Genomic DNA, 22,621 nt, shown 5'->3' on the forward strand with positions numbered 1-22,621 from the left:
GAACCACTTGATGTCCTTTGCCACTGGGGGACTATTCAAAGCTGTTATCTTCTCAGCTACTGCTTATGTTTCCTCCCTTTTGAAATGCCAACCATGTAAATGCGCCACTGTCCCTGTGTTCTGTTTCTTTGTTTGACAATCCCCATTGAGCCCAGACGTTAACCACAGCCTACCTCTAGCTGACCAATCTACTTTCTGATGTCCTCTGCTATTCTGTTTTCAAGTTATCCAATGAATTCTTTTGTTTCCCTTTTTGGGGTTGGAACATCTCTTGTAATCCAGACTTGCCTCATATTCGGGTATATAGGTGGGGCTGACCTTGAACTCCTGATCTTCCTACCTCTATCTTCCAAGTGCTGGGATTATAGTTGTGAGCCACCATGCCTGGCTTACAGCAAATTCTTCACTTTAGATACTGCACTGCCAGCTCTAAAATGTCCACTTGATTTTGTTTGAGAGAGTCCAATTATCTTGAAATCTTCTATCTTTTCTGTCTTCTTTTCTTTGATTTCCTTGCCTGTGTATGTCTGTGTGATAGCTGTCTTCTTTCCTGATGTAGTCTATCCATGAAGCTACAGGGTCCTGAGTTATGTTATGATAGGATAACTCTCTGTTATCTTCTAGTCATTGCTGTATATTCAGTGTTAAAGCAGAGGAATCTTAAGCTGGATGATCTTTCCCCAAAGATGGTAAAGGCTGCTACCCTCTGTTGTAGTTGACTCTCATAGAAATGGACCCTGGAGAATGGCCTGATCTTGTAATGCTCCAGCTCAGCTCCAAGGGCTGAGCTGGTTTAGGACCTTAACCTGAGACCTAGGCTCCCCTCATCTTCTCACCTAGCCTAGGCTCAGCTTCTTGCTTATTCTGGTTCTGCTGGCATGGCCTCCAGATTTTACATATCTTCTGGAGTGGCACTTTCCTGTATATGAAGGGTATTCTGGGTACATGTGTGCAGAGTTGGGGTACCCTATCTGTAGTTTCTTGCTTTTGGTCATTTTGACCCTTAAGAACTACTTGAAAATCCACCTCTGCATCAATGGCACAAAAAACAGCTACTCTGTGCTCATTCCAGTAAATGTATCTGTGATATCCCTAGAATGGAGGTGTCCCTCCTCAAGGCCTCCCAACAGGGTTGCCTTCGTGCCTGGTACAGTCTGGGTTTTTGTACATTTCTGTTACTGGATTTTGCTGGTTATTTTAGGGGCTATGGCACAGTTTTTCAAATGCTTGTTGTCTGGAAGGTACACGCTGATTGTGATTGAAACTGGAAGCTCAAAGAGGTCTTTCAAAGGTTTTAAGCCAAGCATGGTGGCATATTTGTGTAACATTCCCTACACTTGGGAGATAGAGGCAGGAAGATCAGAAGTTTGAAGTTATCTTCAACTACATAGTAACTTTGAGGCTAATCCAGACTGTCTCTAAAAAAATAAAATTCCTTAGAAAGAATGCCTTTTTCTTAATACATGACAAATTGCCAAAATTATTATGGTGGATACTATGTTATTCATTTAAGCCAGTCTGACTTATACAGTCAATGCTCCTGTTTCCAGAGTGTTGATAAGTAAATTCATACAAATACTGTTACTTTTCTAGAAGTAGACATTTGTGTTTATGAGACTACCCTCTGTGGTTTTAAGAATTTCTAAACTCAGAGTGTCTTGTGGCAGTTAATAGTCTAACACAGATAAAGTCAACTTCTGATCACTGAAACTCTTCAAGAAAGATGAATGTCACATGCTGATACAGCCTTTAAAGCTGTGAAATCAACCCTCAACATCAATACTTTAGTGAAACATGTCAGGATCCTGCTGGAGATTTCACATACTTGATGGCTGCTATTTTAAGGAAGGTAACACTAGCAGTACCCGGTGATGCAGACAGCCATCTAGCCCATATGTGTATACACCCCTGTCACTTACTGTCTACCATATACCACCTTTTCAGGTTCCCTGGAACCTGTCCAAATTTTTAAATCGTTTTTTTTAAAAGAAATCAGCTCTTGGCTAAGGGCACACCAGGCACCTCCAGACTGTAGATCTTCAAATGGGCCCCAGTTTCTCTTCCTATGGGCTGCCCCAGTTTATAACCTCCAGTGCCGAGTTATTCTAAAAACTTTCTGGGTCCTCTTACTATTTGACAAAAGGTGAGTCCTCCTCTGGCTTCCTAGCATCCACCATTTTTACAATTACCTGCTCTTAATGTTTAGCTAGCATCAAATCCAACACATTTGACAAAAGACCAGGAAAAACAGATACAGAGTGTTTGGTTCTAAAAAACAAGTACTGTTCCCAATAATTCAACACTTTGAAGAAAAGCAAAGTGCAAGATAGATGTCATGGCTGTACTTAGTCCTCAGATCTTTATAGCATATTACTGAGTTAGGGATAAGTGGTTCTGCATCCCATGAACTGTGGACTCTGCCTGCTCATTTCAGCAATCCAAGGTGAAACTCTTCACCTGGAAGCTGGGCTATACTTGGGACCTGCCCTCCAAAAGGGCACTGACATAACTTTACCTGAAAGCTGGTAGAGGATTGGAGACCAGAACAACTATCAACACATGCTCTGCTTCCCACACAAAGTATCACCTGCTTTGCCACATGAAGTCACACTCCAAGTTCTCCCATTGAGCAGACTGCAGCCAATGGACACTGTAGTAGAGCTTAGAATACTGGAGCCAGGCAAGACAAACTGAATACACTATTCAGAGATGACAAAAGGTGCCTGAGGAGGTCTCTCCTGCCTGGAATCTAAGTCAAGTCACAAGGAGTCTTTCTGTTCCCACGAAACATCTTCATTGTAGGCTCTTTAGATGGCTTCAGAATAGAGCTGTTTGTACCTAAGGTTACCTAGCACAGCTACCCCATGCTGAGCAAAGGCATCCAGGCCTATGAAAGAGATACTGGCCAAGGAGGTGCTAGAGGCTTGTTCCCAGCATCCTGGCTGGAGAGAACCGGCTGGAGCCAAGTCCAGCAACAATGGCCCAGCCTATCGTCCAGGTCACAAGAGGTGTCAGCCTAAAATCAGAGACAGATGTGTTACAAACCATCAGATGAGAAAAAGTTAGGTAAGATCTTTATAGACAACACACTTTGTCACCACTCACTCACCTGGTCACTGTCCAGATTCTACAAAGACAACCAGTCACTGGCCACCTGGAAAGGAAGGCTATCATTAATTCCCAAAGAACAGACGCGCAGAAGACAAGCCACCAGTAGAACACTAACACTGCAGCTACTGCTTTAGCAAGGCTACCGATGAAAGGCACTTAGTTAATGCCAGAGTCCAGTGTTTGAAGCCATATTCTTCTTGAAAACTTCTGTTCTTTTCTGAAGGAAGCAAACAAAAAGACCTCTTCCTGGTTGGCAGTGACCCCTGCAGCTTCAGGAACAAGAGAAAGACTCCACCGTTGGACCCCAGGTGAGGTTAGATTTGAGTGCAGAGTCTCAGGTGGCAAGAGGCTCATACTAAGCTAACATAGAAAAGTCTAACAGCGATGGCCAGTCTCCTCATCTTTAGGGATAGGTGCTATATGAACCAGGTATCTTAGAATTAAAAGATAAAACAAGAAAACAAGATCTCTTCACATAGCTCAGAGAAATATTCAAATCAAGCATAAAGCTATTTAGCATATGCATCACTGTGGGATGAAGCCAGCATTAGTGAAAGCTAATGGCTCTGCTCACTTGGAGTGTTGAGCAGAGCATAAAGAGAGGCTGGAGGCAGGAGGACTCTTTCTTTTTAAAGATTTATTTATGTATATGACTGCTCTTTCTGCCCTTATTCTTGCATGACAAAAAAAGGACAGATCCTGTTTAGATGGTTGTGATCCATCAAGTGGTTGCTGGGAATTGAACTCAGGACGTACTGGAAGGGCAACCAGTGCTCTCTGAGCACTGAGCCATCTCTCTAGCCTTAGCAAGAGGGTTCTTAAGATCCTTATGTAGGGCTGTTCCAAGTCCTCATTCTACAGTTTGCTCACTGGACAATTCCCAAGACACATCATTGGCCTTAGGCTGCCCAGGTGTGCTGGTGGCCCTTATATCTTACCTGGGCTAGGGAGGCAGTGCTGGATCCCTGAGCTCTGTCTGGAGTTCTGAGAATATAAAGTAGAGAGGTATGCACTCTATTCTGGTGTTCCCCATGGGCAGTTCACAAGCATGGTCAATATTCTCAGGAGTGCAGCTGGCTAGTACACAATGCCAGGGTTGGTTGGAGTCAGGTGTTTTGGGGGAACTTTCCCCAAACCTGGCCACTTCCAATAGCAGGGGTCCTTGCTTATGACTTGTCTGGGATGGGGTCTCTTTCTAAAGGCAAAATGAGTCCAATAGAGGAAGTAGCACAGAAAGCTGTAACTTATAGCATCTAGCTCTGAGAACCAAACTCCTGACAAGAACTCCTAGATATTCCAGCCTGTTTCCAGCTGAACATGTAGCCTGTCAAAGCCCCTTGTAGGAAATGAACTAAAATTCCAGGTGAATCTAGAATTAGGTTACTGTACTGGAATGCTTGTTTAAACACCATAAGGAAATACTCTTTAATAATCTCTAAGCTAAAACAAGCTGCCTTTGTTCTCTGTAGATAGGTTCCTGGGCCTCTGCCCTGTGGGGCCTGTGACCACAAAAGAAATACATCCACAGTCCAATATTATGCCAGCTTCAATGGCAACTTCACCAGTGGGTAGGTTTTGAAGATAGATACTTAAGCCCTTAGGACCTAAAAGGAACATGGAAAATTCACACAGGATATAACTGTGCTATGCAGTTCTCAGGGGACCATCCTTTGGTGTGCTTGGGGATGGCACTTTTAGCACTTTTGGGGTCATCAAAGATAGTGAAAACGGTGGCAGAGTCTGGTGTCATAGACTCCTAAGGATAGTTGGTCTTATTTGCTTTTGTAAATCATGGACTCAAGCTGTTACAGTATTTCTTCAGGTACAATAGAAGAAATAAAGGTATCAAGGCCACAGACTGCTCAATGAGTACCCACAAGTCATAAAATAGTCGAAGAGTGGGCTGGAGAGATGGCTCAGATGTTAAGAGCACTAATTGCTCTTCCAGAGATCGTGAGTTCAATTCCCAGCAACTACATGGTGGCTCACAACCATCTGTAATGGGATCCAATGCTCTCTTCTGGTGTGTCTGAAGAGTGACAGTGTACTCACATTACATACATTAAAAAAAAAAAAACTGTAAGAGAATCTGTAGAGATGGATCATCAGTCAAAAGTGTGTATTTCTCTTCCAGAAGACCTGAGTTCAGTTCCCAGCACCCACATCAGGTGTAGCTCTAGCTCCAAAGGAATCTAGCACCTTCTTCTGCCTTTGCACGCACAAGGCACATATAAAAATTAAGCATGTATTTAAAAAACAGCAAGTGCAGGGTTTGATGGTGCACACTCCTGTATCCTAGAACTTGGGAGGCAGAGATAGAAAGGTCAGCAGTTCAAGGTTAGCCTCAGCTACATATCAAACTTGAAGCCAGTCTTGGCTGTGTGAGACCCTGACCCCCAAAAACAATAAAAGAAAAATCTGCAATTTAACCAGGCAAGACTGTAATCATAGCATCCAAGAGAATGTGACAGGAAACTTGAGATCTGTCTAAGTTACTCAGCAAATTGGTCAATTTATCAAAATTCTGACTTTGTCTCAAAGTCAAAATTAAAAATAGCAAGCATATCTCGCCGGGCAGTGGTGGTGCACACCTGTAATCCCAACACTCTGGGAGGCAGAGGCAGGCGGATTTCTGAATTCGAGGCCAGCCTGGTCTACAGAGTGAGTTCCAGGACAGCCAGGGCTATACAGAGAAACCCTGTCTAGAAAAAACCAAATCCAAACAAACAAACAAACAAACAAACAAGAATATCTCAGTGGCAGAGTGCTGGTCTACCATGGGCAAGGCCTAGGGTCAATCCAAAATAACAAATAACAATAATACAAAATAACAAGACACATAAAATATAAAATAACAATAATAAGATCTTTAAATACTATTGAATTCTATACAAAATTGCCATGACCAAACCAGACTATCAGGTCATAGCTAGGCACGTAGGCTTCAAGTCCTGTACCACAAAGCAGCTATCAAATCACATCAAGGAGCTACATTGTCATCTTTCTCCAACAACATTCCACATCCACAGGGACTTGTGTCCTTCAGGTCCTACAGTGGAAGTCTCAGCCCCACCCAGACAACGCTTGCCACCAGCAACTCAGGTGGTAGTTAAGACTCTCAATAGAAAACCAAATCCAGCTCGACAGAGCACATCCAGAGTCCTGACACCCTTGTCACAAGGGTTATCTTCTTTCCCAAGTGCCTCTCTGGAGCTCGTCAGAACTGAAGCACAGGCTTCTTGATCTGCCCTGCCCCCACACCCCTAGATGAAAGGAATTGAAAAATATCCAACCAAACACTAGGCATTTCTTTTAAAACATATTTGACATTCCTGGGTACACATCCCTATAAAAGAGGCTTCAGATCTTTCAAGACACCTGCAGCTCAAAAGACACATTCATTTCTAGAACTGGAAGGTGAACTGGGCACTTAGTCAGAGGACACAAGCAGGTCTGTGGTATGGGACTGCCCCTCCTACACAAGTTACTCAGTCACTCATCACTCCCAAACTCATAACAACCCAAGCCCCGATGACAGTGAAATAGAGCACACTGTCCAGCCAACCACATAGTTCCTTAAAGTCAGCAAAGTGATGGAGAAAAGCGCCTGACCCTTTTCTCTCAGTGTCCAAAATCAACATATGACTTCACAGAGACATGGATCTCAATCATGTTCTGACAGTCCTTGTGTCTGTTCTACCCAGGTGTGTGTAGCACAGCAGGCAGGCAGGAGACATGGGGCACTTTGTACATCACTGCACAGTGGTTTCTTGCCACACTGACACAAACACACATTTTGGAAAACAAGAATTTATTTCTGGATATTTCCATGTTTCATTCTAATGTAGCACAGAAGCAGACACACTTCACTTAGGGTTAGAAGATAATGTTTAAAATAACCCACTTGTTCTTTAGCCCATCCCAGTAGGTGTTGTCTCCTGTACCACACATAGTCAAGATTCTATAGTTCATACTCAAACCCCAAATCCTGCCACTTTAAGGAAAGGACAGGATCTCAGCATATAGCCTAGGTTAGTTCAAACTCACAATCCTTCTGCCTTAATCTCCTCGATGCTGTGAGTATAGGTGATTACCACTCTACCCAGAAGGATTCTGTCAACTTCTGGCCCTATACATAGAAAATAAAAGGGCAAACATATTTAAGATATTAAAAACAAGGGAGTTAAAGCATCATTGAAATAACAAAATATCAAACCCAAAAGCTGGTTCCACCTGTAAAAGACAGAACAGGAAAAGCCTTGGCAATCTGCATTAGTACAGGGGTACATATTCTAAGCCTCAGAGAGGTCACAAGGACACCTTGCTGCCCTGTACCACCCCCAAGCTTTCTGAAATACAAACTGAGAAGTAACGCATACCAGAAGAGATATTTAAGAAAGAAAATACACATTTATATCCCCATCCCAGCCATCTACTACCCTGGCTTGGCTCTAGTACTTCCTAAAACAAGGAGGACCTAGATCAGGGTCACTCAGACAGCAGGACAGGGAGGATTTTCTGAAGTCAGACCTAGAGACACCAAAGATCCTGAGACAGAAAGTGAAATGGGCTCTTAGGGCTGGCCACACCCTCTGACTGCATGTTCCCAGCAAAAACAGGGTAAAATTTCTTTTGAGCAGAGCTCATGCCAAAGTGAAGCTATCAAATACATAGAAAACCTGCATTCTAAAATTATTCTTTTTTTTTTTTTTTTTTTTTTTTTTTTTTTTTTTTTTTTTTTTTTTTTTTTTTTTTAAAGATTTATTTATTTATTATATGTAAGTACAACGTAGCTGTCTTCAGACACACCAGAAGAGGGGTCAGATCTCATTATGGATGGTTGTGAGCCACCATGTGGTTGCTGGGATTTGAACTCAGGACCTTCGGGAGAGCAGTCAGTGTTCTTAACCGCTGAGCCATCTCACCAGCCCCTAAAATTATTCTTAAGGACAAACAGTATCTGGGGAACCAGGGAATCAAGGATCCAAGGAGTAAGAGTTTTTACCACAGTCTCTCCTAAGTGGGGAGTTTACAGTACATACATTGGACTTACATGTCCCACGAATATGTAGGAAGAGTGAGGATAATCTAGATCCTGCCTCACCTCTGCTGTTCCACATTATCCACAAAAGTTGCTGAATTTCATAAATCTCTGTTCATGTGAATTCCAGGTGCCCCAAATCCCCTGTAACCACCTCCATGAATTGTACCAATACTATACCCTTGCAGAATCCAACAATCTCTGCCCATAAATACAGTTTGCTCTTGAGACATTCACCCACACAGGCTTGTCCAAGACACGTTCAACGCTCTCAGATGATGTTTAATAAAAGCTTTCAATTGGCCTCATTCCTGTTTCTCAGATGTGGAAAACAAGGCCTAGAAGTGTTTTTGAAAGTATGCCTAATCCCAGCTTGCCTTCATGGCCACTTGAGAGGTAACTTGGAAATAAAGCGAGAAGACATCATTTTCCACTTTAGGTCTTTATTTGCCATAAGTAATCTATATAATTCCTCAAACCAATACAAAAGCCTAATCATATTTTAGTGTACATGGAAACAAAACTGTAAACATGCTCCAAAGTACCAGCATCAAAGGTGACTGGAAACTGTCCTGTAATTCAGTGGCCTGGAGGATGACCAGTCACCACCATACATTTGCTTAGGTTTCCTGAGGTAGGATACCCCTCATGTTCTCCAGTGGGGGGGTGGTTGTCTCTTCCTCCCCCACAGAGAGAAAAGCATCAAGTCATTTTCTCACACTCATGCTGAGTACCAGATGAACAGGAAGTTCTGGAGCTAGATTGGTACCCAGGGTAGTCATACCATTCTCCAAGCATCACATAGATGGATGCTATAGTCAGCATGTACTATGACAAGGGAAGCAGCCTGTCTTGTGGCTATGAGCTCTGCAGATGCTAATGCCTCCTGTCTCACAGAAAAAGGTATCTCGGGGGAACCAGTTGCTAAACAAGCAGTTGCTCTTCAGCTGCAGCATGGTCAGTCTGTGGTCTGTATTTCAGCTAGACACACTAAAGTCTTAGATGTAGCATCCTCCTCCTTTTTAGAAAAACACACGTGACCAGCACTTTCTAGCAAGAACAAAGCAAGCTCCACATCCCTGGGTCAGTGGCTCTCTGCCTATCTCCTACACAGAACAAATCCCAGCACAAAGGCTGGAAAGAGGGCCCAGTAGAGGGAGCCAGTGCTTGTCCCTTGGACACAAAGGACTATCTCCTGCAACAGAACTACCACTGGCTCAAAAGGAACTTGTGGTTTTAGGTTTACTAATTGTGTAAAATTAAAAACTTTAAGGATTTTAGGTTTAGTTGCTTCAAATTTGAGCACAAAACATTCCAACAAAGGCCTACTGCTCCCTCTTGCTGCCCAATAGCACATACCAACACCCTTCTTGTTCTGTTAAGCAAGAATCATGATCCTGTAAGACTCAAAGCCTGAAAGACCTTAAGTTGGAAGGTGGCTACAACCCACAGAAATCTGCCTGACCAACAGGCTAGCTACAACCTCAACCTCAGTGACACCAGGGTCAGAAGGGTTGAAATGAGGTGCTTAAATCAAAGGAAGACACAGCGACACACCAGACACACCAGACACACCAGAACTTGCACTTACGAGACAGTGAGTGGGCACCTTTGGGCAGATACTCGAACAGAAGTGAGCCATCATCACCGAGCACGTCAGCCTTGAGTGACAGCAGGCTGTTCTTACTCATGAGTGCAGCACGAAGATTGGCCACTGCAGTAGCCTGGTGTAGCGCTTCCTCCTTCTCTGGGGTGAGGGGTGGACCCAAGTAGCTGGTTTCTCCTCCTAGAAGGCCCTCATCGATGTGAGCATAGAGATCTGCTCTCTCACCTCGGCTGTCCAAGCTGCTGGCCTCAGTGACCGTCAGGTCTACATCTAGGGATGGGGAGGTACACACAGGTCATTTGGGGATATTTCAACTGGGGAATGAAGACAATTAGGAGAATAAAGGCAATAAAGCTTCAGTCCAATCCAGCCCTGTGGACCAGTATACTTGCCCAGAGCAACATGAACCCTTAGGATATTGTGCTACTGATCCCACCTGCCCAGATCTGTAACATGCCACACAGCACAGAAAAATTTACAGTTCAATGGGAGCTTCACTCAGAACCTGGGTAGCAGGCCACTGACCCTCAATGGGTGGGTGGTCAAAGACCTGAGCCCAGGCCCAGTTCTGGGGCTACAGGATTTCCTCTTCTAGAAGAACAGGGGGCATCAACATGTGACAATAACCATTAGAGCTAAAACTATAAAACTCTTAGAAGAAAAAACTCTATAATGGCCTCAGGTTTGATGATGGGTTGTCAGACACTAAAAGCACTAGCAATGAAACATACAAATTGAGCTTTATCACAGTTTAAAACCTTGTGCCAGGCATGATGGCATATACCAGGAAAGATTCCAACACTTAGGAGGAAGAGGCAGGAGGACCAGAGAGTTCAAGGTCACTCTTAACTACATGATGAGTTTGAGACGATCTCTCTTAGAAATAAAACAACATACAAGATAAAGAAATAAAAGCTGGGGCTGGAGAGATGGCTCAGTGGTTAAGAGCACTGACTGCTCTTCCGAAGGTCCTGAGTTCAAATCCCAGCAACCACATGGTAGCTCACAACCATAAACAAACAAACAAATAAATAAATAAAAAGAAATAAAAGCTGATATGTTTCAATGACAACCCACAGAATGGAGAGATGTACAACTCATATAGTTACCTACACATATTTGAGACAGAATCTCAAGTATGCGATGTTAGCCTCTAACTTTGTAGCCAAGGATGACCTTGAACTCCTGATCCACCTCCTAAGTCCTGGCATATACAGTCCATCCATATACAGCTAATAAGACATATATCAAGGCTCTAAAATCTCCTATAATTCAATAATAAGGTAAATTAAAAACATGTAGTAAATCTGACTAGACAGTTATCTAAAGACAAGGTGGGCCAATAATCTCACAAAATGACATTCAAGCATCTTTGTCATCAGAGAAATGCAAATCAAAAACGTAGAAAGAGTCTGGGGCGATGGCCAAATGGGTTAAGAATACCTCCCATTAAAGCACACAGCTCTGAGTTTGAATCCCCAGCACTTAGGTAAAAAGTCAGGTATAACTGTGGTTAAGTGCTTGCCTAGCATACTCAAGGCCCTGAGTTCAATCCCCAGCACTGTAAGAAAAATCACTTCACACCAGTGAGAACAGCACCTACCAAACCAACAGAAAACAGCAAGTATCACTGAGGAGATGGAGAACCTGGAATCTTGGCTTAAATGAGAACATGAATCATGCAGCTCGCTGTGGAAGGTTGGCAGTTTCTCTTTATTTTATTTTATTTATTTACTTATTTATTTATTTTTGGATTTTTTTTTTTTTTGAGACAGGGTTTCTCTGTGTTGCCCTGGCTGTCCTGGAACTCATTCTGTAGACCAGGCTGGCCTCGGAACTCAGAAATCTGCCTGCCTCTGCCTCCCAGAGTGCTGGGATTACAGGTGTGCGCCACCACCACCCAGCAGGTTGGCAGTTTTTCAAAAGTGAGCAGGCCTAAGGCACTCTGGTTAGAACAATTGAAGCGACCAAGCAAGGAAATCTGTTTTCCTTTACGTGAGAAAGTAAAGGGGGGGTGGGGGTTTGTTAATGTCACATGACTTGAGCCCAACCTATTACTTCACCCTCCTGCTTTAAGGCTCCTGACCTAATGAGATAGGCCTATGAGGCCACAGTGAGAAGTACCCCTGGAAGACAAGCGCTAATGACCCCAGACCCTTTCCCCCAAGTGAACCGAATAGAAAGAAAACACTAGAAACAAAGAAAATATTAATGCTTCTGTGTGCTCAAGGCCTCCTAGACCACGGCTGACATCCAGAAAGAAATGCTTACCAGCAATATCAAAAAAAGAAACTCCACAGTAGAAAAGCCATTCATCACTAGGGAAGAGTCTGGAGCTCCCTAAGGCAGAGTTTCAAAAAGCTAAAAAAAAAAAATCACTCAAATATTTGTGGAAAATGAGCATGCACTTTGGAAGACCTAGGATTTAAGAAAACCAATAAGACATATACCAATATTAAATTTTATTTGTTTATTTTATATGTGTCCTCTGCTTGCATGTATACTACATTTATGCTTGATGCCCACAGAAGTCAAGAGAGGGCATCAGCTCCCTTGGAAATGGAGTTTTAGATGACTATGAACCACCATTGGGTGTTAAGAATCAAACCAAAGTCCTCTACAAGAGTAACAAGTACTCTTAGCTGCTAAATCATCCCTCCAGACCAATAGAGTTTTGCAACTTAACACTTAGAGATTAATAAGAATTTGAGGGCTGGAGAGATGGCTCAGCAGCTAAGAGCACTGGCTGCCCTTCCAAAGGTCCGAAGTTCAATTCCCAGCAACCACATGGTGGCTCACAATCATCTGTAATGAGATCCGATGCCCTCTTCTGGTGTGTCTAAAAACAGTTACAGTGCACTCATATACATAAAATAAATCTTAAAAAAAAAAAAAAAAGAATTTGAAGTGCATTTCTCTATAGCATCTAACGTGCTGACCCATGGATCTAGAAACAAGTGGATAGTGGGACCTGGACAGCATCTCTGTCACTGACTTCCAGACTTATGTCATTCAGCCAACTGTGACAAGAACTGTCCCTACTCTCTCCAAAACATGGCTCCAGGGCAAATAGATTACTTCCTACAAAGGCTACTGAAATGCTTCTGTGAACTTACTAAGAGTAAAAATGCCCATAAGCATCCTTACCAAGTTATGGGGGCTGACTGAAGCTCACATGTAACATGACGAACTGAGCCCCTCACCATCACTGTCTCAGGTGCTTGAGGCAAATAGATTTGGCCACACTTTAAAATACATTGAAAAATAACGTGGGATTCCATATAAGTAGACATTTTTAGACTTATTTTATACACATGAGTGATTTGCTTGCATGTTATATATGTGCAATATGTATGTGCCTAATGCTTGTAATTCCTTAGAACTTGAGTTACAGATGATTGTGAATCACCATGTGGATGCTGAGAACTTGAACCTGGATCCTCTGTAAGAGCATCAAGTGCCTTTAACCATTGAGCTGTCTCTCTAATTCTCAAGTGAAAGGCATTTAATAAAATAGAACAAAATGTTAACAACTGGGAAATTGAGCAACAGATAAACCCACTGTTTCATTTTTTTCAGCTTTTTAAAAAAATTCTATTATATGGAACTGGGTTTTGCTATATAGGTCAGGCCATCCACAAACTCAAAACAATACCCCTGCCTCAGCCTATGGAATGCTGGGATTACAGGTATGTGCCCCCATATTAGCTTCAACTTTTCCTTAATTATGAATAATTCTCTAATAGAACATTAGAGTTACAAATAATATTGTCCTAATCATAAATTTTAGCTCTAGTTTATTATATGTGTATTATACCTCAAAAGATAATAGTAGTTTTCAAAGAGCTCACCTCATCATACACTTGCCCATGAGAAAGCTGACAATAGCCTGAAATGATAGCATAGTCTGATCCCTAGAGCCTGTGACTATGTAACCTTCTGAGGAAGCCAGCAGGGATGGGAAGGAAGGCAGACTCTCCCAGGCCTTAACTTGAATCACAAGGTTCTTAACAGCAGAAGGAAGAGCAAGAGAGTTAAACAAATGAGAATGGAGGGGGAGTAGGAATGGAGTGGGCCATTAGACAAGGGCTGCAGAAATCTGTCTACTGTCTGCTGGCCATATAAGACTCCTGGAGCTGCAAGTAACTCAAATGTGTTGCTTTAAGCCACAAAACATAATGGCACATTATACAAAGGCTGGGGTCCTGAAGTGCCAGCTGTGGCAGTCCAAACAGTCTAGTAATGTGTCTGTATCTCAGTGTATCCACATTCATGGGGAAGGAGTCTACTCACTAGGAGAGTAAAGCCCTGATTGGAGAACATCTGCCCATGGCTAGTGTGGAAACTTAGACCTGGAAAAGTGCCCTCAACAGGACAAAGGCCAAGTCATGTAAATCAGCTCGAGGATAGGTAATTTCCAGGTTGCAGGCTGAAGGTGCTGGTCATCTCAGTGAACTGCAGGGATTGCAGCTTTCCATGTTTCTGCCACATATTTGTTGTAGGTTGTCCTTATGACCTAATAGCTATTACTATCTTAGGAGCAGCTGTGAATACTTGAAAGTGAACCTCAAGACTGGGCTTGTTGATGTTTCCTCATAAAAGAAAGCAGCTTTCTGTCAGATAAATGTAATTCTTTATGTGGTCTTGTGGTCTCAAAAAAAATGATAAAGCACATGGATTGTCAAAGGTTAACTGAAGGAAGGACTCCATCTATGTGGTCATTATCCAGCTGCAACAGGAATTTTTGGTGATGTGGCTCTTTTGGGGTCACCCCTGCTACTAAAAGTAGCCCCTACCCATGCTATATAAGTAAGCCCAATGAAGCCACTGGTTCACCAAACTTGACTTTGATAGAATCACTCTGGGTCACTCCTAATGTCCTATTTGCAGTAAGTACATATTTGTTCACAACTCTCCATGGTGAGATGTTGGGTGCAACATCTGACACATCAGAGGGTTTTTTTCCTCTAAGATTTATTCATTTTTGCCAGGCAGTATGGCACATGCCTTTAATCCCAGAGATTGAGGCAGGCCTGGTTGACAGAGTAAGTTCCAGGATAGCCAGGGCTACACAGAGAAACCCTGTCTTCAAAAACAAATAAAAACAAAAATGGTTTCTTCTTATTTAAGACACATGGGCATTTTGCCTGCATGATGTGCAGGCATTATATGCTGTGGAACTGGAGGTGCAACAGTTGTGAATGAGGTGGACAGTAGGAACTAAACCTAGGTCTTCTCCAAGAGCAAAAAGTGCCTTTTAGACAGTGAGCCATTCCAGTCTACAGTAACCTCAGTTTTAAAAATTACTTTCACTATCTTTTGCCATTTTCTTTTATCTTGTTGTAGTAAGGATCAATTCTGGGCCCTCTGCCACTGAACCTTAAAAGTCCTCTAAGAAAGCCGTTACACAAAAGCTTTCAAATTAGCCCATGAAATTACACCAGACATAGTGGGTTTAAGCCTACAATCCCAGCACCCAGGAGACTGAGGAAGGAGGATCAATTCAAGAATCTGTATCAACCTGTATCTAGGGGTTGGAGATAAGATGGCTCAGAGTTAAGAGCACTGGCTGCTCTTTCAGAGGACCAAGATTCAGACAAAACAACCATACTCATAAAATACAATAATAAGTTTTTTCAACCATTCTGGAAATCAGTCTGGCAGTTCCTAAGAAAACTGGGCATGATACTACCAGAGGACCCCGCTATACCACTCCTGGGCATATACCCAGAGGATTCCCTAGCATGTAATAAGGATACATGGTCCACTATGTTCATAGCAGCCCTATTTATAATAGCCAGAAGCTGGAAAGAACCCAGATGTCCCTCAACAGAGGAATGGATTCAGAAAATGTGGTATATTTACACTATGGAATACTACTCAGCTATTAAAAACAATGAATTCATGAAATTCTTAGGCAAGTGGGTGGAACTGGAGAATGTCATCCTGAGTGAGGTGACCCAATCACAAAAGAACACACAAGGTATGCACTCCCTGATAAGCAGATATTAACCCAGAAGCTCGGAATAACCAAGACACAATTCACATATCAAATGATGCCCAAGAAGAAGGAAGGAAAGGCCCCTGGTCCTGGAAAGGCTCAGTGCAGGAGTGTAGGGGAATACCAGGACAGGGAAGCGGGAAGGGGTGGATTGGGGAGTAGGGGGAGGGAAGAGGGCTTATGGGACTTTTGGGGAGGGGGGCCAGGAAAGGGGAAATCATTTGAAATGTAAATAAAGAATATATTGAATAAAAAATATGAAAAAATAAGTTTTTGTTTTGTTTTCTGAGACAGGGCTTCACTTTGTAGCCCTGGTTGTCCTACAACTCACTCTGCAAACCAGGCTGGCCTTGGACTCAGAATCAGCCAACCTCTGCCTCTTGAGTGCTGGGATTAAAGGCATGTGTACACCACCACACATAATAATAATAAAATGATAATCTTTAAAATAGTATAAACAAATTCATTAGATACAAGTCTACCAACTGATTTCTCATTCATATATCCATGTTTTAATCTGAATTATTTATTATAGATCGTGGATCCAGTCAGCCTGAACACTTAAACATGCAGTGTCTCTGTACAGGAACCTTGCCAATAATGTTTCTTCACCTAGAGTACAGCGTGGTGATCAAACTACAGACCTGCATTACAGTGGGATGTTAACCACAGGAAGCACCACAAGCCCATGCCTTTAGTCTCAGCTCTTGAGATGTGGAAGCGGGAGAGTCATAAGTTCAATGCCAGCCTGAGCTGCAGAGTGAGATATGCTAGTGAAACAAAGCAAAATAAACAAGAAATATTACCACAGACAAGTGCTGCTCAGCTCGAGGTGACTATCCCACCAACTTGGCATCCTACCAAAATATGTCTTCTTTGCAATAAACCAGAAAATCCATGCAGAGTCTGAGGTGCCAGTTCTTTGCCTACTGTCAACTCAACATGTGGCTGCTGGGCTCCCAGAAGCATATCCCTCCACACAGCTGTCTTGTCTTTTCAGTCCTCAGCCCCGGTGGCACGTTCCACCAGACCAGAAGGCACTATTTGGACTTTTCTAGTGGGTCCATACATTACCAGCTCTGCCAGCTACCCTAGGGTGGCTAGACACCTGCCTCAATAGTCTCCTTATCTCTAAGAATGTTTCGGCTGGTCTATGAGCTCACCCCCTGTAAACTCTTTTTTTTTTTTTTTTTTTTTAAAGAAAACAGCATGACAAAAGAAACACTTCCATTAGAGCTCAGCCTGAAGAGGGAGGGACAATGAGACCCTTCAGCACCACCAGGAGGCGCTGGCTAAGGACTGCTTAGAGATGCCAAAGGGGAGGTTGTGGGATGCTCTCCTACATGAAAAGTCACTTTGTATACACTGGGTGTATCCGAAGCTAAGCAGACCCTAGAGCTCAGCCTGTCATAAACACTCCTGAATTCCAGGATACCCCCAGGACACCCCTTCCCTATAAAACTCCATGTTTCTGACCTATGCCTTCACTTGCCTCTTGTTCTTGCCTCCTACTGTTCTATGGCAAGAGCACTGACCTTCCCAGGATTGGCAGGAGGGTGTGACCAACTTGACCACCTCAGTGCCAGGTCCTCCTTTCAACAAAGCCATCCATCCCCAAAAGAACAATTTTGCCTGTCTGGTCACCAGCTGCCACCCTAAACACTATAACATGGTCCAGTCAGAACTGACTTCAGGAGGTTCTGTCAGTCATATTTCGGAGGAAAACTACACAGGCAAGATGAGGAGCAGAGAAAGCGGAGAAAGGTGAAGCATAGATTGGCGCTGTGGAATGTGGGCAGGCTGAGTCAGGTGGTGTCACCTTTCCCTCAAAGCCACCCCAGGCACAGAGTATCTTCTTTACAAAGATCAGTTCTGAAGGAAAACAGAAGAGAAGTGGATCAGGGCATGAAAGAGGGGAGGGGCTGGGAGGAGTGGAGAGAAAGGAAACTGCAGCTGGGATGTAATGTATGAATGAAGAACAAATTAAAAAAAAAAAGGTAATCAAATCTGTTATGCTGTCTAAATGACAGCATGAAAACGTGACTTTATCAAATGTCCAAGCCTAGTCAGCACCGGGGCAGCCTGGGATACTCTTCACAACCACAAAATCTGTACATGTGCAACAGAGATAAGCTCACATGGTTTGTATCCCATAAGTCTTCCTATCTATGTTGTGTGGACCAGGATGGCTATGAGCGTCTAGGAGGCTTTGAGCCCTCCCTTTATCTCCCATTCACTGCTAGGATGATAGGAAGAGAAATGTAGGCTGCATCTGATCCAGAGAGGAACAGAAAGAGGCTCATCCTGAGAGCACGTGACATCCATTCCCAAGCAAGGGGGTTCCACAGAATGTAATCACACTGCACCCCCCAAAACCCTCATCTTCAGCTAGAGCTACACTGAGGTCCTGATCAAGGCCAACATGTGGAGGTTCAATCTTCCCAAAGTCCAGTACATTAATTCAGCAAAATCTTTAACTTTAAAATAACTTCACATTTTGATGCTTGCAATGTATTTTAGGAAGGAGTGTAGCTGGGGGCCCTGGAATGTTTCTTCATGAAGCCTGAGCTAGTTACTATCTCACTCATAGACGTGTCACTAGCTACCATGAGAATCATCACTGACCTCTCTTTGCAGATGGATAAGGGGAGGCTCCACCCTAGGAATCTCCAGAGAGGAATGATGAGTATCTAGCCAGAAGGCTTGCCTGTGTCCATCACATGGCCATGTACAACTGATATGCTTATTTAAGGCAGTTTCTACCAGCTAGCACATAAATGAAATCAGTTTTAACACTGATTTTTCAGACCTGTGCATTTTAATGCATTTTTTGTTTTGAAAATCATTTGTAAAGATGAAGTGATCCAGGAACCAGGATGGAGATACACAGAGAGGACCTGCCTTAAGGTCTCACATCTGAGCAACTGCTCACAAAGTCCTAAATAGCACCTGACATGTGTCTGTCTGCCTGATGTGTGTCTTTAGAACAGAGCCTTTTCTCCTACTATAAATAATATATCAATCTCTAACTCTTTAATGAAAACAGACTGACCTCCGTCAAGTGTGATGATTTATGTTTCCTAATCTTAATCTGAGAGCCAGGGTGGCAGAGGCTCAACAAATGACACATTGCCATGACATGCAGGAAGCATCCCACGCTGCAGCCTACATCTCACATCCTTATCTCAGGCTTCAGAATCCCCAAGCAAAGGCAGTTCACAGTTGCCTTGGCAACCCAAGGATTTAAGACTAAGGAAAGTATACAGCCAAAATCACTTGTTGGATTCTGAAAACACCTTCTGCTCACTGGCTGCATTTGAAACCTCCAGCCCACAGGCTCTGGAATTGTTCCACTTCCTAATTTACCATTGACTCCCATGGCATACGTGCCCCCAGCATCGTCACTTGCAGGATAACTCATTGGGCACACACATGTATTCTGAGACAAGTGGAGAATGCCTCCCAATCCCTGAGCCTCAAAATGTACCCCAAAAGTCTCAGCATTCACCAAGTTTGGGTCAAAACTGAGTAAGGATTCTAAGCAAATCCAGGAGGCAGACATCACTATTCATGTCTACTGCCTTAAGTGCCACTCCAAGGGACAACCAGCAGGAAATGACTGACATTCTTCTGATTCAGCTCAGTCCATCCCTAGGGAGCATGGAGGCTACTTGGAGACATGTGTACATGTCAGGAGATATCTGTGGCTGTCACAACTGTGACAAATGTCACTGATACCTTGTCAGTACAGCCCAGGGACTCTGCTCAGTATCTTCCCAACTTCAAGATACCCAGCAAAGAAAATGACTCAGCCCAAGGTGGAGCAATGCTGAGCAAAACCAACTTTTACAAACATTTCAGAGTCTGGCTCTAGCTCTGTACTTTGTAGCTCAGTATTAGAAACACAAGGCAATGGAGAACTTTAAAAATAAAACTGAAGTGTGTATAAAGAGATGGTTCGGCAGTTAAGGGCACTTGTTCTTACAGAGGACTCAGGTTCAATTACCAGTATTGATATGATGGCTCACAACCACCTTTTCCAATATCAGGTGATCCAATACCCACTTCTGACCTCTGATCTCAATAAGCATTAAGCATGCATATGATGTACATACACACATGCAGGCAAAACATTTGTACATATAAAATAAAAATCAAAAGTCTTCCAAAATAGTTTGTATTGCATGTTTTTGTGTATGTATATGTGCCCATACAGAGATCAAAGGACAACTCTGAGGCATTGGTTCTCTCTCTCCTCCATCTTTATGGAGGTATCAGGGATCACAGTTTGTCCAGCTTTTTTTTTTTTTTCCAAGATAGGGTTTCTCTGTGTAGCCCTGGCTGTCCTGGAACTCACTCTGTAGACCAGGCTGGCCTCAAACTCAGAAATCCACCTGCCTCTGCCTCCCAGAGTGCTGGGATTACAGGCATGCGCCACCACTGCCCGGCCCTTGTCCAGCTTTTAAGATAAGAACCTTTGTACTCTTGGCCTTGTTAATCAGCCCTGAGAACTTAAATGAGTAAGAACAACAAAATGTCAAAGCAGAGAGGCCTTCTAGCACAGGGCTACAGAGTACTGACTGATAGATACAGAGTTTTCATTCTCAGTATCCACAGGTGGTTCAGAGCCATTGACCCTGTGGTTTCAACTCCAGTTCCAGTTTACACTGGATGCCCTCTGTTCACCTCCACCAACACCAAGCACACACATGGTAAACATACATGGTACACACATATAAGTGCCAACAAAATATTTATACAAGACTGGGCAATAGTGGTACATGCCTTTTTAAATCCCAGGACTCAGGAGGAAGAAACAAGTAGATCTCTGTGAGTTTAGCACCAGCCTGGTCTACAGAGTGAGTTCCAGGGGTGTTACACAGAAAAATCTTCTCCCAAAAAGCAAAAAATAAAAACAAACAAAAAAATAAGAACATACAAAATAAATAAATCTAAAAAAAGATTTAAGACCAGAGAGATGGCTCAGCAGTTAAGAGCACTGACTGACTGCTCTTCCAAAGGTCCTGAGTTCAAATCCCAGCAACCACATGGTAGCTCACAACCATCTATAATGAGATCTGACACCCTTTTTTTGGAGTGTCTGAAGACAGCTACAGTGTACTTATATATAATAAATAAATAAATCTTTTAAAAAAATGTAAGTTCTAGAGAAGGATAATAGTACAACATGAAAATACTTAATGCCAGAGAAGTGCTTAGTTTAAAATATTTTTAAGAAGGAGGGAGCTAAGCTGGGTGGTGGTGGTGGTGGTGGCGCACGCCTGTAATCCCAGCACTCTGGGAGGCAGAGGCAGTCGGATTTCTGAGTTTGGGGACAGCCTGGTCTACAGAGTGAGTTCCAGGACAGCCAGGGCAATGCAGAGAAACCCTGTCTTGAAAAACCAAACGCGCCTCCCCTCCCAAAAAAAGAAGGAGGGAGCTAAAGAGATGGTTAAAATATATTGCTCTTGTAGAGGACCCAAGTTTGACTCCCAACATCCATGTTGGGCAGCTCATATCTGCTTTTGGCCTCAGTGGATACTGGAGTCATGTGCACATATAATCCCCATTCCCCCTCATTCACATGCAATTAAAAATAAAAAAAAAAATAGATGAAAGTTTAGGCTGGAGAGACAGCTCAGCAGTTAAGAGTACTTGCTGCTACTCTAGAGGACCTGGGTTCAATTCCTAGCACCCACATGGCAACTCACAACTGTCTGTAGCTCCAGTTCCAGGAGATTCATTTCATCAGGCATGATTGTGGTACATATATCTGTGCATGCAGGTAAAATACCTACATGCATAAGATAAAAATGAGTAAATCTTCACCAAAAAAATAAGAACAATAAAAGCTTTAAAAATCTAAGTGGCATATGCACAGATGCTCACGGAAGGCAGATCTATCAGACCTCTCTGAAGCTAGAGTTACAGGTGTTTGTGAGCCAGACATGGATGCTAGGAACTGAACTTGAGTCCTCTGCCAGAGTAATACATGCTTGTGACAACTTATGACATGAGACACAGTTGTCCCTCGGTGTAGAGCTATTTTCAGTTACAACATCCCAGTTTGAGGCAGCAAGACTCAAGAACTACAAGACTAGCTGGAGTGATGGCTCAGTGGTTAAGAGCACTGACTGCTCTTCCGAAGGTCCTGAGTTCAAATCCCAGCAACCACATGATGGCTTACCATCCATAACGAGATCTGACTCCCTTTTCTGGTACTGTCTGAATGAAGACAGGTACAGTGTACTTTCATATAACAATAAATAAATCTTAAAAAAAAAAAAAAAAAAAAGAACTACAAGACTGAAGACCAAGTACTACAAGAGCCAAGCCAAAGTCTGGGGTGGGGAACAGAGCTGAGACCTACTCTAGTTTGACTCTGGGTGGCCCTAGCAGTACCAAGGAAAGGTCCAGGGCATGAAGAAAAGCAGCCAAGTCAAAATGGATGAGCTTGCTCAACTGACTCCTTACTCTTCCAGCAACAGACCCTACTATAGCTTATCTTGTTGGTTTTGTGGAAGCCCCACACAGGCAGCTTCTGCATGCTAGAGCTGTATTGATATGATAGATACACTGGGGTTGTTAGAGACCCAAAGTCATATTAGCCTTTGGGCTAAGTAGAGCATATTCTCTGCAGTCATACTAATTCATGGAGTTAGAAGGTGACCATGGGGGGTGGCTGCACACACACCTTTAATTCTAGTATTTAGGAGGCAGAGGCAAGTGGATCTCTGAGCTTGAGGCCAGCCTGGTGTACAGAGTGAGTTCCAGGATAGCCAGGGCTATATAGAGAAACCTTGTCTCAGACAAAAAACAAAAATAAAAATAAATAAATAAGCAACGTGATCATAGGACACCA

At 43.1% G+C, this 22,621-nt stretch overlaps 1 protein-coding gene across 3 annotated transcripts in view; it reads right to left on the bottom strand.

Moving 5' to 3' along the window:
* Zbtb46 (zinc finger and BTB domain containing 46) overlaps positions 1-22,621 on the bottom strand; it is a 71,714-nt gene that overhangs the window by 15,032 nt on the left and 34,061 nt on the right. For 2 of the 3 annotated variants that reach the window (XM_052184577.1, XM_052184575.1), the window contains exon 3: positions 9,744-10,028. The exons of the other annotated variant lie outside the window; for it this stretch is intronic. In XM_052184577.1, coding sequence (XP_052040537.1) covers positions 9,744-10,028 — 285 coding nt within the window. The remainder of the gene's footprint in view (positions 1-9,743; positions 10,029-22,621) is intronic. 3 annotated transcript variants of the gene reach the window in all.

This window comes from Apodemus sylvaticus, chromosome 5 (genome assembly GCF_947179515.1).
Source record: "Apodemus sylvaticus chromosome 5, mApoSyl1.1, whole genome shotgun sequence".
Lineage (NCBI taxonomy): Eukaryota > Metazoa > Chordata > Mammalia > Rodentia > Muridae > Apodemus > Apodemus sylvaticus.